We start from the raw sequence: 17536 nt of genomic DNA, 5'->3' as shown, positions 1-17536 counted from the left end.
GTTTGTCTTTTTTTTTTTAAAGCAAAATTATTGATCGATTTAATGGAGAAAATAATCAGCAGATTGATCAATAAGGACACGTTGAAATAAATCTGTAAGCTGATCAATGTTCTTTCTGTTTATTCAGTTCATTTAGTGACGATTAGTTTTATTATTGATTAATCAGTTGAATCATTTGATCAATAAAACATCAGAAGGTCTGAACTGACCAGCAAACAGTAATAAAACAAATTCTCTCATTTATCAAAACAGTTGATTGATTTTCTGTTGATAATCGTTTCAGCTTTAATAGTTTCTGATCAATATTAATACACATATTTATATATTAATATATTTATAATTCATGAAAATCTTTGAGTGATTAAATTCTTAAAAAGCTTAAAAATCTGAATATTTCTCTACACAGTTTATATATATTTATATATTTTTATCACTAGAAGTACTTTTATGAGTCATATTTTTAATGTAATGGAGTATTTTTATGCTGCTTTTACTTCATAAAAGTCCTCAAAACTTCAACATCTTCAAGAAAATCAATAAAATAAAAAACTGATCAACTGATAATGAGAATAATGGTGATAATCGTGATCAACGCAGCTCCTTCAGGTGTCTGTGAGGAGAGTAGAAGTTGACTCGAAGCAGCAGGTTTCTGAACAGACACCTGTCAGCTGATCGGTAAGCCCCGCCCCCTCCACCTGCTCATAACGAGTCATTAATTAGAGGCTTAAGCTGGTCAATCCTGGAGAAGGACGAGCGGCAGCAGCAGCAGTAATAATCTGTCAGACATGAAGCTGCTGAGACTCTGATCGCCGCTGCAGTCCGGACGCAACATCAGGTCGGTTTTTATTTTCACAGTTTCAACGTTCTGGTGTGAAGACGAAGCTTCTGTAACGAGCTAATTAGAATCTGAGAGTCTGTTGTTGTTTTGAAGGTTCGATGACGTCTCGCTGTGACCTCACCAAGTTATTTATAGTCTTACTGTGAACTCTGTTTGATCCGTTTGATCTGCTGCTTCATGTTTCATTAACGCTGCTCACTGATGGAAAGTATAGTATAAATATTTCAGCTCTGACTCTCAGTTACTGTTTTAAACAGTTTTAAACACAACACACAAAATAACTTCATCATGTAAACAATAATGAACAGAGTCTGACTTGTTCAGGCTTTTTAATGCGTCTTTTAATTGATTTTAAGAGTTTTTAAGGTGAAAACGTGAAAAAGAGGTTTTTAAGGGTTAAATGAAACATTTTTTTGGGGATTTAAACAAATAATGAACAGATTGTAATACATGAAGTTATTTTTAATAAGTTAAACACAGCTGAAAGACTTATAAAAAGGTTATAAAATCTCTTAAGTCGTCCCTGAACTGCAAATATTTGTTCAGTTGGCGTATATATTCTGAAATATATATAATAAAATATATAATAGAACTTCATCATACTGTTCATATTCTGACTGTTTCCCTTCATAATTAGTCTTTAACCACAAATCTATTTTTTAATTCATAAACCTCATCAGTCATCAATAAATCAGAGTTTTCTTTCTGGAGAAAAACAAAATTAAATATAAATATTAAATGAATTCTCCAATTTGACAACTAAACACCTTTTTTTATGTACAAAAATAAAAAAAACTTTGTACATTCAGGCTGAAATAAAGATGTTCAGGATGTTTTTACTGTGAGTCAAACTTGACCTGATCAGTATTTAAAGGGTTAATCTCACTTTTCTAATATCTTTAATCTCTTATTTTAATGTTTAAGTGTATTTAATTCAAAGTTAAATCAGTCTGTGTTTATACTGCTCAGAGATCAATAACCCTCAGATGTGATCAGCAGTTTTAGGATTATTATTATTATTATTATTATTATTATTATTATTATTATTATTATTATTATTATTATTATTATTATTAGTGAATGTGTGGTGTTTGTACAGCAGCATCAGAGTCAGATTGAGCGGGTCGTATCAGAGCAGGTCAGATTGAGAACATGGAGTCACAGCTGCAGATTACAGTCGATAGCAGCATCAGAGTGGATGAATATGGATTATTGACATCCAGAGGTGATGAAAGTGTCACTTTCTCAACGGCTGTAACCGACCTCAGGACAGAAATACGTCTTCAAAACAACAGGCTGACATTTAAATCACATGAATTAGCCTCACTCAGCTAGAATCGGGACTAATAAGAGGTAAAAACTCTTAAAATGTTCTAAATCTGTCACATTAAAGCTGAATTTTCTACTCAACTGAACTAAATTTAAAGCAGTTTCTAAGGTATAAAATGTAAATAAAGTAATTTTTTTTTTTTTTAATTTTGTTTTTGGGAAAAACATCTTAGAATTTACAAAGTATCAGATCATTTTAATGCTGTTTGGTAAATTTTAAGGTTTTAAATTTTAAAAGGTGTTTATGTCTTTAGTAGATTTCTCTGTTTAGCGTTGTTAGGCTAGGCTAACGCGTTGTTGCTAACATCTGAGCTAACACTTTCCCAGCAGTCAGAAACGACAGAAGCATTTATTAACTGACATTTACCGCCACACTGACAACTTCCTGTTAACCTTTTCCTATTAGCTCTATTCCTTAAAAGCAGTTACGCTACCTGCAGTTTCCATGGCAACGACACAGACGTTAACTTTAACGTTTCGAAGCAGTGGCTCCCAAACGCTGTTGATTTCCCAATAAACAGATATTTGCCATTATTTTTGGCATTTAAAAAAACATGTTTTAGCCCAGCAGCCCGACCTTTAATATTACATCATATAATAATATTATTGTTTATTGGGTTTTGTTTTATAGTTGTTTTTTGCGTGTGTGAAGATGTGGCAGCTGCTTCAGACTATATGTACCTCTGTCCACACACACACTGCACTGATTACCTCATGATATATGAGGCCTGTATGATTAAACTGGTGCATTCAGACCAGTATGGCTGTAATGGCCTATTTTAGTTAACATGTGTTTCACAACAGATGAAGTAGGATTAGACGGGCTCAGCCCACCTGATTCTTCTTCTTCTTTTCATTATTATTATCCCTCCCTCCATTTCCTGTCATATCTACACTGTCCCTGTTGTTATTATTATTATTATTATTATTATTGTTGTTATTATTATTATTATTATTATAAAGGCATAAAAAACTCAGATAAATCCAACAAGAAGACTTCATTTAAATGTGGCACTGTTCCTTCAACAGTTTGACATGTTTACCATTGTATTCATGTGTTTACAGTGTATTCATGTGTTTACCAGTGTATTCATGTGTTTACCAGTGTATTCATGTGTTTACAGTGTATTCATGTGTTTACCAGTGTATTCATGTGTTTACCAGTGTATTCATGTGTTTATCAGTGTATTCATGTGTTTACCAGTGTATTCATGTGTTTACCAATGTATTCATGTGTTTACCATTGTATTCATGTGTTTACAGTGTATTCATGTGTTTACCAGTGTATTCATGTGTTTACAGTGTATTCATGTGTTTACCAGTGTATTCATGTGTTTACAGTGTATTCATGTGTTTACCATTGTATTCATGTGTTTACCAGTGTATTCATGTGTTTACAGTGTATTCATGTGTTTACCAGTGTATTCATGTGTTTACAGTGTATTCATGTGTTTACCAGTGTATTCATGTGTTTACAGTGTATTCATGTGTTTACCAGTGTATTCATGTGTTTACCAGTGTATTCATGTGTTTACAGTGTATTCATGTGTTTACCAGTGTATTCATGTGTTTACAGTGTATTCATGTGTTTACCAGTGTATTCATGTGTTTACCAGTGTATTCATGTGTTTACAGTGTATTCATGTGTTTACCAGTGTATTCATGTGTTTACCAGTGTATTCATGTGTTTATCAGTGTATTCATGTGTTTACCAGTGTATTCATGTGTTTACCAATGTATTCATGTGTTTACCATTGTATTCATGTGTTTACAGTGTATTCATGTGTTTACCAGTGTATTCATGTGTTTACAGTGTATTCATGTGTTTACCAGTGTATTCATGTGTTTACAGTGTATTCATGTGTTTACCATTGTATTCATGTGTTTACCAGTGTATTCATGTGTTTACAGTGTATTCATGTGTTTACCAGTGTATTCATGTGTTTACAGTGTATTCATGTGTTTACCAGTGTATTCATGTGTTTACAGTGTATTCATGTGTTTACCAGTGTATTCATGTGTTTACCAGTGTATTCATGTGTTTACAGTGTATTCATGTGTTTACCAGTGTATTCATGTGTTTACAGTGTATTCATGTGTTTACTAGTGTATTCATGTGTTTACCAGTGTATTCATGTGTTTACAGTGTATTCATGTGTTTACTAGTGTATTCATGTGTTTACAGTGTATTCATGTGTTTACAGTGTATTCATGTGTTTACCAGTGTATTCATGTGTTTACCAGTGTATTCATGTGTTTACCAGTGTATTCATGTGTTTACAGTGTATTCATGTGTTTACCAGTGTATTCATGTGTTTACCAGTGTATTCATGTGTTTACAGTGTATTCATGTGTTTACAGTGTATTCATGTGTTTACAATTGTATTCATGTGTTTACCAGTGTATTCATGTGTTTACAATTGTATTCATGTGTTTACCAGTGTATTCATGTGTTTACAATTGTATTCATGTGTTTACCAGTGTATTCATGTGTTTACCAGTGTATTCATGTGTTTATCAGTGTATTCATGTGTTTACAGTGTATTCATGTGTTTACAGTGTATTCATGTGTTTACCAGTGTATTCATGTGTTTATCAGTGTATTCATGTGTTTACAGTGTATTCATGTGTATTCATGTGTTTACAGTGTATTCATGTGTTTACAGTGTATTCATGTGTTTACAGTGTATTCATGTGTTTACCAGTGTATTCATGTGTTTACCATTGTATTCATGTGTTTACAGTGTATTCATGTGTTTACAGTGTATTCATGTGTTTACCAGTGTATTCATGTGTTTACCATTGTATTCATGTGTTTACCAGTGTATTCATGTGTTTACCAGTGTAACCAGTATGTTCGGCTGTGAGTGAAGCAGCGTTAGCGTCCTTCCTGCTGCTGCTGTATGTAGGTTAGTGTGAGATAAATGAGTGTGAGCTCCCGGCAGAGATCTGTGGCCTCGATCCTGACAGCAGCTTCCAATCAGCAAATTAATCAGTCTGCTCTCATTCTTCTCTCAGCCTCGTTATCACACTGCAGCCGTCACATGTCCCCGATCACTAAATCAATAGCAGGGTTTCCACAGTGAACCGGGAGACAAAGACACATCGTCCAGAGAGCTTAAAGGAGGATTTATAAACTTTAACTTGAGTGGAAATAGTTAGAATGAAAGGCTGAGTTATGTTTGAATGTGCAGTATAAAAACATCCAGATAAAATACAACTGAAGCTCTGATGGTAGTTTGTCCTTCTCAGAGTCATAACTGAGTCACATCTGAACACACACACACATAAAACACATATTGACATCATTCAGTGTGATTTACACTTCCTGGTTACATCATTATCTCTGATGTCATCAGCAGTAAACCTCCATAAATCCACCTGAGAATCATCACAGTGATGTTTGTCTGCACACAGCTGATTCACAGGACTGTTAATGGTTCCATGTGTCGTAATGTCAGTTACCATCATCATCATCATCATCATCATCATCATCATCATCATCACTTGATGTGCTGATGTCTCTGCAGCATCGTCCGCTCCGTCTCTCCACTTCGCTGAGTTTTTTTTGTGGTTGTTGCTTTTAATTATTATTAAAAATTCTTGATTTTTAAGCAGCTTTTCTCAAAACCTCTGGTGCTGTTTACAAAGTCTGATGTGTTGTTTGTTTTTGGTTTTTTTTTTTATGGTAAAATTGCAGAAATTGAAAGAATTGTGATTCTCATGTTAAGACCACATTTCCCATAAGCCCCGTCACTTCCTGTTTCTGCCGTTTTTTTGTTTTTTTTCCCCAGTCAGCTGGCATGTGGTTTGTTTTGATGATGATGATGATGATGATGATGATAATGAGGAGGAGAGGTTGAAGGTTGTTATCTGTAAATGAGTTCTTTTTATTGATGAAGTGAGTTTTGTTTGGAATCTTGAACATCTTCAGCAGAACTTCAGTCAGTGTGAGGAGATCGACTGACTCGTCACCGTCGTCTTTCAGTCTCATCGTGAGGTACGAACGTTCCATTCAAGATGATAAATTGATATAAAATCAGTGGAGGAATGACAGGAATGTTGTAAATGTTGCAGAGTTTGGTTGAGTCTACATTCAGAGTAACTGTCTGCTGTGATCTTCTCTCTAATATCTCTGACGGTCACATGACGCCTGGTATTAGTCACGCGGCGCTTCGCTATAGAAAGACGTTTATATCAAAGCCTTCACTGTTTATTTCTGTCACAGAGCTGCTTTAATACACGTCTGCTGCTTTCTCACTCTGCTTCGCACTGTTGGGGAACTTTTCTGTGAATGAAACTCGTCCACAAACGGAGCAGAACAGGACAGTTTAGAGGCGATGATGATGATGATGATGATGATGAAACCTCAGTGAACAGCTGACATTCATCAGGCTGAAACCTCAGATTTACACAGATTGATGGAAGAGAAAAGTAGTTTTACTTATTGTTTAGTGATTAATAAGAACATGATTGTATTTGTCATTTGGAACTGAAATGTACATGTTTAAGTGTGTTTATAGTGGATCAACAGACAGGCTTCAGTGTTTCTGCTGTTCAGGATCCTTTAGGATGAGGAGGAGGAGGAGGAGGAGGAGGAGGAGGAGGAAGGTAGGGATTAGGTATGTGTGTGTGTGTGTGTGTGTGTGTGTGTGTGTGTGTGTGTGTGTGTGTGTGTGTGTGCTGACCACATGGATGTAAATCTTCTTACCAATCCTCTTTACTTTCCTCTGTAGGACAGCAGCTGAGACTCTGCTGCCGCTTTGTTTGAATAAATAGATGTGAAAGTGTAACCGTGGTGACGTTTAGATGACGGATACAGACGCTCGCGTTTTTATTCGTCTCAGGACGACGTTGCCGCGGCTACAAAACAAACAAAATTATACAAAAATAGTTAAAACAGGCTGAAATATAAAAGAATAATAATAATAACTGAGAATAGAGACTAAAGATTGAACTATAACATTAACTCTGATATTACTTTATAATATAGTTAAACATTAAAGTGAGAGTAGTTCTGTGTACGGCAGACGCTACTGAGCATGTGCAGGAATACAGGTCTGTTTACAGTAATCAATCAACAGGTTTTCATGCTTTTATTGATTAAACTCAGACAACAAGCTGCTGTAAACAGAACCGCGTTCCTGCACATGCTCAGTAGCGTCTTACACAGAACTACTCTCTGGAGACTGACAACATGATGCAGTTATTAATAAACTAACGTGATGAAGGAACATGTGACCCAGTGCAGCGGTGAGACTCACTGACGGGTTTTAAATCAGAGATATCAGCTTTGATGAACACACGATACTGATTTTATATCATTCTGCTGATTTTATATCATGCTTTAAATGTATGAAAGTGTAAATCAGAGCTGACTGAGACATAAATCAGTTGATTCTTTGTGTCGCAGGTGAAACTGCAGTTAAACAAAGTTCCTGCTGTGAGTCATAAAGTCTGTTTGAACATCAGTTAAACTTTAACTGGTCACACCTTCAGATCAAACACTCCACTGACGACTGACGTCAGGACCAAGATTTCAGTCTTTAATGAAGAGTTGACTGTTGTATTGATCTTAAAATTAGAAATGATCATTATTGATACGTCTGCAGATCATTTACTTGATCAATAATCAGGTCACATTAGAGAAACTGAATCAGATCATTTCTTTTGTATTTTTTTTTTCTTCAGGAAATGATTAAAACAATTAATCGATTATCAAATTTGTTGCAGGTTAATTTTCTGTCAATCAGTTAATCTGTTCATCATTTTAAATAAAATATTAATAAATGGGAAACAAATCATTTCAAGTTATTTCTCAGGGTAGTTTGATTTGTTTTTCAATCATAATTAAAGCTGTAAGCAGCGTTGAACGGGCCTTCACGTCTTTGTGTGTGTGTGTGTGTGTGTGTGTGTGTGTGTGTGTGTGGTTGTGGTTGTGTGTGTGTGTGTGTGTGTGTGTTTTGAGTCACCTGCACAGTAACACCTGTGTTTGCTGAGTGACATCACAGACGATCACATGACTCCACCTCCTCCTCCTCCTTTTCTCTCACTGACCGACGGTGGCAGCGTCTTCACACACCCACACTGATCTCACAGCTCTGTGTTCGCTCCTGCGTTGCCAAGGAAACGCCTCACAGTCACACACACACAGCACCGTGGCTGTTTAGTGTTGCCACGGTAACTGACATTTCCATCCTGTATCCTCCTGCGTGCGGCTACGTGCTGAATGACAGGAGTTAATTATATTTCTGTGTTTCATCAAACAGGAGAAATGATGAATATAAAGATGTAATAATATAATAAGATGTTTACAGCAGATCGTTCACTCTGATTGATCTGTTGCTGTGAATGTTTGCTGTAAAGTTATTGATCTTGTTATTTGACTCCCAGCAGCCTTCACGCGCTGAGTTTGATTGGCTGCTGTCATGGTGGAGGTGTAACCAATCAGAGGCGAGCTCTTTTCCTCCATCAGCTGTCGGCTTTTTAACAAAACCAGACGGTGACTCTCTGTGTACTTGTGTGTGTGTGTGTGTGTGTGTGTGTGTGTCTCTATTGTACGTTGTGGGTTTTTACTTATTGTTGTCGGCTGTTTTTGAGCCTTCGGGGACATTAAAGCTTTATTTTACTGAATAACAGTTGAATCAGACTCGGACACATCGCCGTCACGTTGCTGCAGATAGAAAAGTTTTCAGATGTTGGAGCTCCGGTTGGAAAAGTGATACTAATAAACAAAAGAAGAAGAAGAAGATATGTTTAAGGATAAGTGGACTAAAACGTCACCACAACACCAAACAAAACGCCTGTTTAGAACAAAACTATCACAAAAACACAAAACTGAGCTGAAGTTGTCATGACGACTTACAGCAGAATAATTATAAAATCCAACAGTTAGTGACATCACATCATCTCTTTATGCTCAAGTTTAATGCATCTAATGCAGCCTGACCTGCAGCCACAGTATTAACACAATATATAAAACTCTATTATAGATTTATAAGGTTTCTGTCAATAACTCCTTTCAAAGCAGACGTTACAAAGAAAGAGAGAAGAATAAGATTATTTCTGCAGCATCAATGCAACAATATTTATAATAAAACACAATCAAATATGATGAAGATAAGTTAAAAAGACAGAATAAAACCAGATAAAAGACTTTTAAGAGAGAAGTGTTGACAGATTGAGATTCAATAGAAAATCTGTTTTTAGTTTCCAGAATGGAAACGATCAATAAATCTGCTGACAGTCGAGACCAAAACCAACCAGAGATGAAGGCAGCAACACACAGAAACACATGTTCTCATCAAATAAAGAATGTATGGATGATGATGATGATGATAATTAAAGCTGTAAGCAGTGTTGGTCGGGACCTCGCACTCTGGCCCGTCAGGATCAGATCATTTTTAAAAATGAGGGATATTTCTTACAAGTGTGGTGTGCTTTTATTTTGAAAGTGTGATTGACATGTGTACTGTCAGGTGTGTAGAGACAATAAGTAACTGCAGCTGGACACAGAAAAATACTCATATATTTGAATGGAGAGTGTGAGCGAACCCACACCTTTTTGAACATTTACTGCTTCCACATAGTTTTAGATACAAACTTCATTTGAACTTTAAATGAGTCACGAGACTTTGACCTACAAATCGTGAATTTACATGTTTTTTCTATCTTTTATTGTTTTTGAGATATTAGAGTGTGAGTTTTAAAGTCTTTTCTTGCTCCTCCTGTGATTTTATAATGAGTGTGTATTGCGGAATGTTTCACAGCACTGAGGGAGTGACATCACCAGGAGCAGTTGGAGAGGGGGATTTTAGAGTACGCTTCTGGTGAAATCTCCTCATAAATCCCATGACTTTGGCCAAATCTTACATTAAAAATCATATTTTAATAGGAAATTTCGTGGCGAATCCATTGATACAGGTTTGAAAGTGGTCAGACTTATAGTTTAGACGTCAGAAGCCTCTGTTTGACACAAAGTTCATGTCCATAGATTGCCTCCCCATTGGTTTACATTGTAAGGGTGATGTGGGACTGCAACTTTCAGGGCTTATTAAATCTAAACCGTTCAAGTTATTACAAAGTTTTTAACAACTTTTTTCAGCATAGTGTCATAAGTCATAAAATTGGGGCAAAGTCTTATTTTGAAAGTGAGATTGCGGACTTCCTGTTGGATTTAGGTCAGGGGTGTCAGTGTGTGATTTGTAGGTCTTGATGAGATGAATAATTGAGTTTTGATTTGATCTCTGGAGCTAGAGAGTGCATTTTGGCACTTTAGGGGTTAATTTTTACATTTTATCAAATTTTTCACCGGACCTGATGTGCGTGCCAAATTTGGTGAGTTTTTGAGCATGAATAGGGGGTCAAATTTAGGGTTTAAGTGGCGTAATAATAAAGAAAGAAACAAACACACGAAAAACAATCGAGTCCTCGCCCTCAGGCAGAGAGCTACTGTTTAACAGTCTGCCTTTTGGGCTCGGTCCCTTATAACAATAACAAAAGATAAGTGATAGTTTAACCTCTTGTTCATAAGAGACGACATATAAAGTTACTCCACCTTCCTGATCCCAGTAAAGCTGCCACATGACCCATCGGTCCGTCTGCAGCTCCTCCACCCACACACACACACACACACACACACACACACACACACACACACACACTGTAACACACACACACACACACTCTGCAGCCGTAGCAGTGAGTTGATATCTGGTTCAGTTTGTGTCTCCTTTAGGATTTAGTGAAACAGGAAGTAGATGTCAGTCTCCTCCCAGAGCAAACAGTGATAAATCTGAAACAACAACAACGCTAACGTCTGTCAGAGGAAACCAGCTGAAACATGTTCATACGTCTCACAGTCAATAACATGATGAGACTTAATGAATAGCAGGGTTTGGATGTGACAGAGATCTCTGTGGACTTTGTGTTTAATTTGAGCGTAATCTTGTTTTCCAGGAAGTTCAGATTAAAGCAGCAGATTTAAGAGTCGAGGTGAGTCTGGATCCACCAGCTGGAGGAGCTAAAACTCACCAGTTCAGTTGAAATCACTTCTTAAAACTCGGCTTATCAATAACTTGTTTCTAACGCTTAGTTACAGCACATGCATGTATGTAAACGTGTGATATGTGAACATTTGTGTATTTTATTGAGTGACAGAGTTGCTGCCCTTCAGATATGTTGTATGTGTGAGTGTTTACAGCTGCAGGACTCAGGTGTGTTTATATAATCCACAACTTTCATATTCTGACTTTAAGGAACGTCGTTGTCAGCGAAGCTTTAAACTCATATAAATGAAGAAATTTATATATTTGTTAAAAATTCAATGTTTCTTCATCATTTTAACATTGAACTAATTTGAGATACAGAATCACTTTTAATAAAATCAGATTAGAAACTGATGCAGAAATGAATCAGCTGTTTGTTTGTGTTTGTGTGGTTCATCCATCGTTTCCATGGCGTCTGGCAGCAGAGACTCTACTGTGTCAGACTGACTGCAGTCGGTGTTTGATGCTGTTTTATCACAACGTGTCTGAATGTGACAAAATACTTTTACTGCTTAATAATTTGAGATAATTTGAATATTAGAAATAAATAATCCTCATAGTCAACAGCGATTTAGAAGAGAAACAGTGTTTGTTGTTTGTTTTTCATCTTAAATCTCAGTTGAACACCTGCAGGATTTATGACATCACAGCTAGTCTGGAGCCAATCAGGGTTCAGTATGAAACTGACAGTTGATGTGGAGACTTGAAGCTGCAGTGAGAATGAACTTTACACTGAAGGAGGAAACGAAGAGCTGCAACGATTAATCAATTAATCAATTAGTTGATCATCAGAAAATCAATCCGCAGCTTCTTTTTCATCTTTTAAGGAAAAGTTCTAAAATCTGCTGGTTTCAGCCTCACTTGATGACTCAATGTTTTTCTGTCATGTGACAGTAAAATGAACATATTTAGATTTTAGATTATTGATCAGATGACAAGACATTTTATTATTATTATTCTGATGTTTTATAAACCAAATGATTAAACGAGAGAATAATCTGCCGATTAATCAATAATGAAAATAAACAGTTGCAGCGTATTTAGTTTATATTGTAAATGACAAACATTCAATTATCACTTTTGATGAGCTGAAACCTGCAAATTCTTTGTTTTTGCTTTAAAAAATTACTTAAATGATTATTTATCAAAATGGTTGCAGATGAATTTTCTGTCAATCGAGCTTTAGACTGTATTTTAACTAGTTCACTGTAGTTTAACTGTAGTTCACTGTATTTTAACTGTAGTTTAACTGTAGTTCACTGTAGTTTAACTGTAGTTCACTGTAGTTAAACTGTATTTTAACTGTAGTTTAACTGTAGTTAAACTGTAGTTTAACTGTAGTTTAATTGTAGTTTAACTGTAGATTAACTGTATTTTAACTGTAGTTTAACTGTATTTTAACTGTAGTTTAACACATCAATCAGCTGACAGACTTCGTCTCCCTTCAGAAAGAATAAAAGTTTACTGAGTGTAAATATTGATCGATCAGCTGATCGTTATACATGAAATAAATTGAACATCAGTGAAACAGAAAATCATTCAGATTCACGTCGCTGCAGATTTCTGATCAACACTTGAAATCTTCTAAATATATTTATTATATTTCATTGATGAATCTCTGATAGATTGTAGTCAGACGTGAGGCTGAGCTGTTCCTCCCTCGTCGTCGCCTCGCAGGTTTTCACCCACAGTCCTGCCTGTTGTTGCTGTTGTCGTCATGGATACGGACACCAAAATGGAGTCTGAGTGAGTCCCAGCTGAATAAAAGATGAAGGAAAACATGGAGCTGTGGGAAAAGCAATCACACACGGCTGCACTGTACATACAGTGTTATTATCTCACACACACACACTCTCACACTCTCGGCCTGCTCACCAGTCACCTCAGAGACGCTTTTGTGTCGAAGCCTTTTTAATTTCAGCCTGGATGTGACATTTCACCGCCGGTGTGTGTTAATGATCTGTTAATGAGACGCAGGCAGCAGCGTTTATATCAACGTATTTTACATATAAACTGTCTTTTAGCAAACGTCCACCAATCTGATTATTGGATTATAAAATGTTTTCTCTTGTAAACTGGATTCAGTGAGTTGTGTGTGTGTGAGCTCGACGTGACGTCTTTTAGTGGATATTTGTTCACATTTAGTCAAATAGTCTCTGTGAAAGTGGTGTGAATCAGCTGCTGTCTGCTGAGATACTGAAGGAACCTTCAACATGTGATGATTATTGATGCACACTGGTAGGAAGGAAGTGTATTTACACTGTTTTTTAATCTTTAAGTGTTGTTTCCGTGATCAGATGTATAAATGCTGCGTATCTTCAGAACATGAACACACGTTCGTCGCTGTGTGTTTCAGACTTTAATGAATGTGAGACTGATGAACTGATGACTGACCCCTCATGTGTCTGTGTTGGTTTCCAGCTGACTGTCCACTGTGAAGCAGGATGAACGGGTACGATCCTCCGGCGCTCGCCTCCGGCATCTTCGGCTCCTACGGCGCCCAAATCAAGTCAGTGTTTCATCATCTGTCGTGTTTTAAACATGTTTAAACACAACTGAGCCTAAATACACACGATGAAACGGTTATGAAGGTATTTCAACCGGATTTTAAAGGGTTAATGGAGAAATTAACTAATTAATTAAGGGATTATCTGCTGACTTTAAGAGGTTTTAAGGGTTAGGGTTAAAAATTGAGTAAATAACACTTAAAGGATGGCTCTGATGTTATTCAGTAAATTTAAGGAGGTTAAAACAACTTAAACTATGATGATCCATTAAAACAACCTTTAATGTATTTTAATTAATTAATTTATCCATAAATCAGAACCTTCAATCTGCACTTTGACTGAAAATGTAATTTCTTTGAGATGCAAATGAAAGAGTTCACTGTAATGTTTAAGAGCTTTTACCCTTAAAAAACCACCTTAAACTCTCCAGATAATCAATTAAAACCCATTAAAAAAAGTTTGTTAATTTATCTGATTAATATTAAATACCAAGAACTCCTTTAAACATCCCATAATATGTCAGTAAACCAGAATCCTTTAATAACCAGATCATGAATGGATTCGTCAGATATTTTAAATAATGTGTTAAAGTGTTTTTAAAGGTTTATTTTACATATTAATGAACTAATTAAAGGATCTTTAATTACAACAGGTGTTTTTGTGTTTTCAGGGTAATTTAAACATTAATTTGAGTCTTTTTTTTTTTTTTTAAGGGATGAATAATATTACAGCTCAGCTTCTTTCTAAGAAAACATTTAACAGCATTTTAATAATAATAAATAACTGCAGACGTCTGTAATGAAACATAAAACACTGAACTCTCTGCTACTCATCGATCCGCTCGTTTAATTGCTCGTTGCTAATTTCACACGTCAGGCTGCAGACATCTCCTCTGATGTGTGAAGTTACTTTAAACAGTCATGAGCAGCTTCCATGAACGTGTGTGTTTTCTGTATTTACCGTCGTCCTGCTGTCGTCCGTCTCTCAGCTCTCGTTGGTTATTCATGAGCCGAGTGTGAACGTGTGGGGAAATATCTGGTTTCACGAGCTGACTGAGGTCAGAGACACTCGAGCAGACGGGCCGGCGTCCCGCTCTGACAGGAAGTCCTCGTATGTTTACAGACGGACAGAGACGCTGCTCTGACGTCCAGACAATAAAAGACCCGTCATGGCTCTGAGCCCCGTTAGAATCAAATCTTTTAACCATAAAATCATAATTTTAGTCATTTTTAAGCAAAAATAACAAACATTTCACTGAAGAAAAATATTAAATTACAATAATAAAGCTGATCAGAAACAGATCATTTGATTGTTAATCAGTCTTATGTGCATATTTGCAAAATAATATAAGAAAGTGATAATACAGGAAATAGGAGATGCAGAAGAAGAGTTCAAATAACTGAAGAGATGAAAAAATAAAAAGGATCATATTTCTGTCTGAATAAACACGACTCTGATTATGTTTTTTTATTGTTATTTTTCCTGCTAACACGAGCTCAGATCTGCTGAAATGATCAGTTTGTTTGTTTGTTTGTTTGTTTGTCTCAGTGGTGTCGACTCTCCTGAACCTCCCAAACATAAAGCCAAGTCCGGTGCCAAAGCTCTGTACGGTGAGTCCACCTACGTCCTCTCTGTAGCACCACGTCTGATTCACGTCTTCATGCTGCCAAATGTTTGAATGATCAGTATTAATATCATGTTGGTTTGCAGCTGAGAGGAACTCTGACTCCTGATTGGCTGCGGTGTGTTTTGTTGTAGCTGTTTGTCTTCCTGTGTGAGATGTTGGTGACGGTTTGTGAATGTCTCATTAATCCTCCTTCACAGCATCAGAGGAAATCTATTTCCTTCCTTCTTCTGCCAAACAGAAAAAGAAAAGTCAAAGTGAGCCGAGTGTGTGTTTGTTTGTGTTTGTGTGTGTGTGTTTGTGTGTGTGTGTGTGTTCATACATGAAATTATTAACTAAACTGTTGTAAATGTTTTGCTTCAGTAGTTTAGAGTCGAGGTTTTTTTAACATCAGCAGCGACGTGAAGAAACGACACGAAACTACAAATAATTCAGATCAGACGCATCAAACATGACGTCACACAGCTAATCAATAATCAAGTGATGATCAGCTGATGGTCCTTCACTGCTCTGACATCGTTGTTCATGATGATGATGATGATAATAATAAGCTTTGTTTATAGAGCACCTTTCATGACATAAAATGTGCTTTACAAAAGAAATATAAAACATAGATACAAATATATACACACGTATATCTATTTATATATCTATATCTATCTATATCTATATAGATATATACATCCGCAGGCTCTGCTGTGTGTGTGTTTGTTTTCTGTCTGGATAAACACACAAAAATTAATGATAGAAAATATGAACAATAAAATAACAAATAAAAATGTAATAAAGTATTTTATAAATATCAATAAGTTACAAAAAATATTAGCATCATATTGAGTTAACAGTCCAACAGTGGTCAAACCTGTGTGTGTGTGCGTGCGTGCGTGTGTGTGTGCACGTGTGTGTGCATGTGTGCACGTGCGTGTGTGTGTGTGCACGTGTGTGTGCATGTGTGCACGTGCGTGCACGTGCGTGTGCGCTGCATGAACTTTCTTCTTTAAAAAGACGTGAGCAGCTTTCTTTCAGGATATTTGTGGTTTCAGCAGAGATGAAAAACATTTTTTAAACAATATGTAAAGTTCAAATCACCTGATTTTTACATTGAAACTGAAACTTATTGCTTCAAATCAAACAGTAAACTGAATAAATACGATATGAAAAATCCAAAGTGTGATTAAAACGTTTTATAGTTTAGAATTTTTGGTTTCTGGATCAAATTTTACTGGATTACATTCAAATATTGTCAGTAAAACGTTCTGATACTGAAAAGGTTTGTATGGATTCTGTAACAGTGTAAATATTCACACATTAAACACATCAATCAATCACTTTGATCACTTAGATGTTTCCTCGGACAAATGGAGTCACAGCTTCTTTTCACAAACTCTCAGTAAGTTTAAGAAACACTGAAACCTTTTTTTTTTATCCCTGAAGATGCACAAAAACTCCCACAATCCCCCAAAACCCCAGAAACCCTGCTGTGTCGTTCAAAGTCCAACTGAAATCCAAACTCTTATATTTACATCAGACTTTCTCTGTGATCATTTGAAAGCTGGTGTAATAAACAGATTTAATAAACGACGTCGTGATGCAGAAACAGGAAGTATTTCTGATCACATGATTCTGACAACAGAAACAGAAAACTATGTTCAGACTGAACTCAGTAATCACAAACATGAAAAACTAGTTTTGCTGAACGTGTTCAGAAAAAGTCTGAAACAATTTAAGACAACTGCAACTATAACTGCAGACATCGTACGGTGGCCCAGAGGTGCAAAACACAACAACAAAACCCAAAATACAACATTTCTCAAAACGGGAAAACATAAAAACAAAACGGGAAACAGTGTTGTGAATAACTTTCAGTTGGACTTTAAGAACATTTCTTGAATCTACGACCTGCTGTTGTGTGATAATAATAAATAAATAATATTTTGCTGTTACAGAAAATCTCTAAATGTAGGAAACAAACTGCTGAGTCAGACTCTTCTGGCCGGTCGAACCCTTCTGTGTGTTTTTGTTGTGTGTTTTTAACTGTCTGAAACGTTTCCCCTCTAACATGTAAAATCTACCCGATCAGTCCGTCGGTCCCTCCAGGAGGTTATGATGATGATGATGATGATGATGATGATTATCAGTAAGTTCCTGAAACAAAAAAACGTCTCCAAGTTCATCACAGTTTTCCAGAAGA

At 36.2% G+C, this 17536-nt stretch overlaps 1 protein-coding gene across 6 annotated transcripts in view; it reads left to right on the top strand.

Moving 5' to 3' along the window:
- eps8a (epidermal growth factor receptor pathway substrate 8a) overlaps positions 1–17536 on the top strand; it is a 44942-nt gene that overhangs the window by 5187 nt on the left and 22219 nt on the right. For all 6 annotated transcript variants that reach the window (XM_044343122.1, XM_044343121.1, XM_044343120.1 and 3 more), the window contains exons 2-3: positions 13636–13723; positions 15270–15331. In XM_044343122.1, coding sequence (XP_044199057.1) covers positions 13659–13723; positions 15270–15331 — 127 coding nt within the window. In that variant the 5' untranslated portion in view covers positions 13636–13658. The remainder of the gene's footprint in view (positions 1–13635; positions 13724–15269; positions 15332–17536) is intronic.

Source organism: Thunnus albacares, chromosome 23, assembly GCF_914725855.1.
Source record: "Thunnus albacares chromosome 23, fThuAlb1.1, whole genome shotgun sequence".
Classification (NCBI taxonomy): Eukaryota; Metazoa; Chordata; class Actinopteri; order Scombriformes; family Scombridae; genus Thunnus; species Thunnus albacares.
The sequence above is the reverse complement of the archived record's forward strand: the minus strand, read 5'-3'. Positions and strand labels throughout refer to the sequence as shown.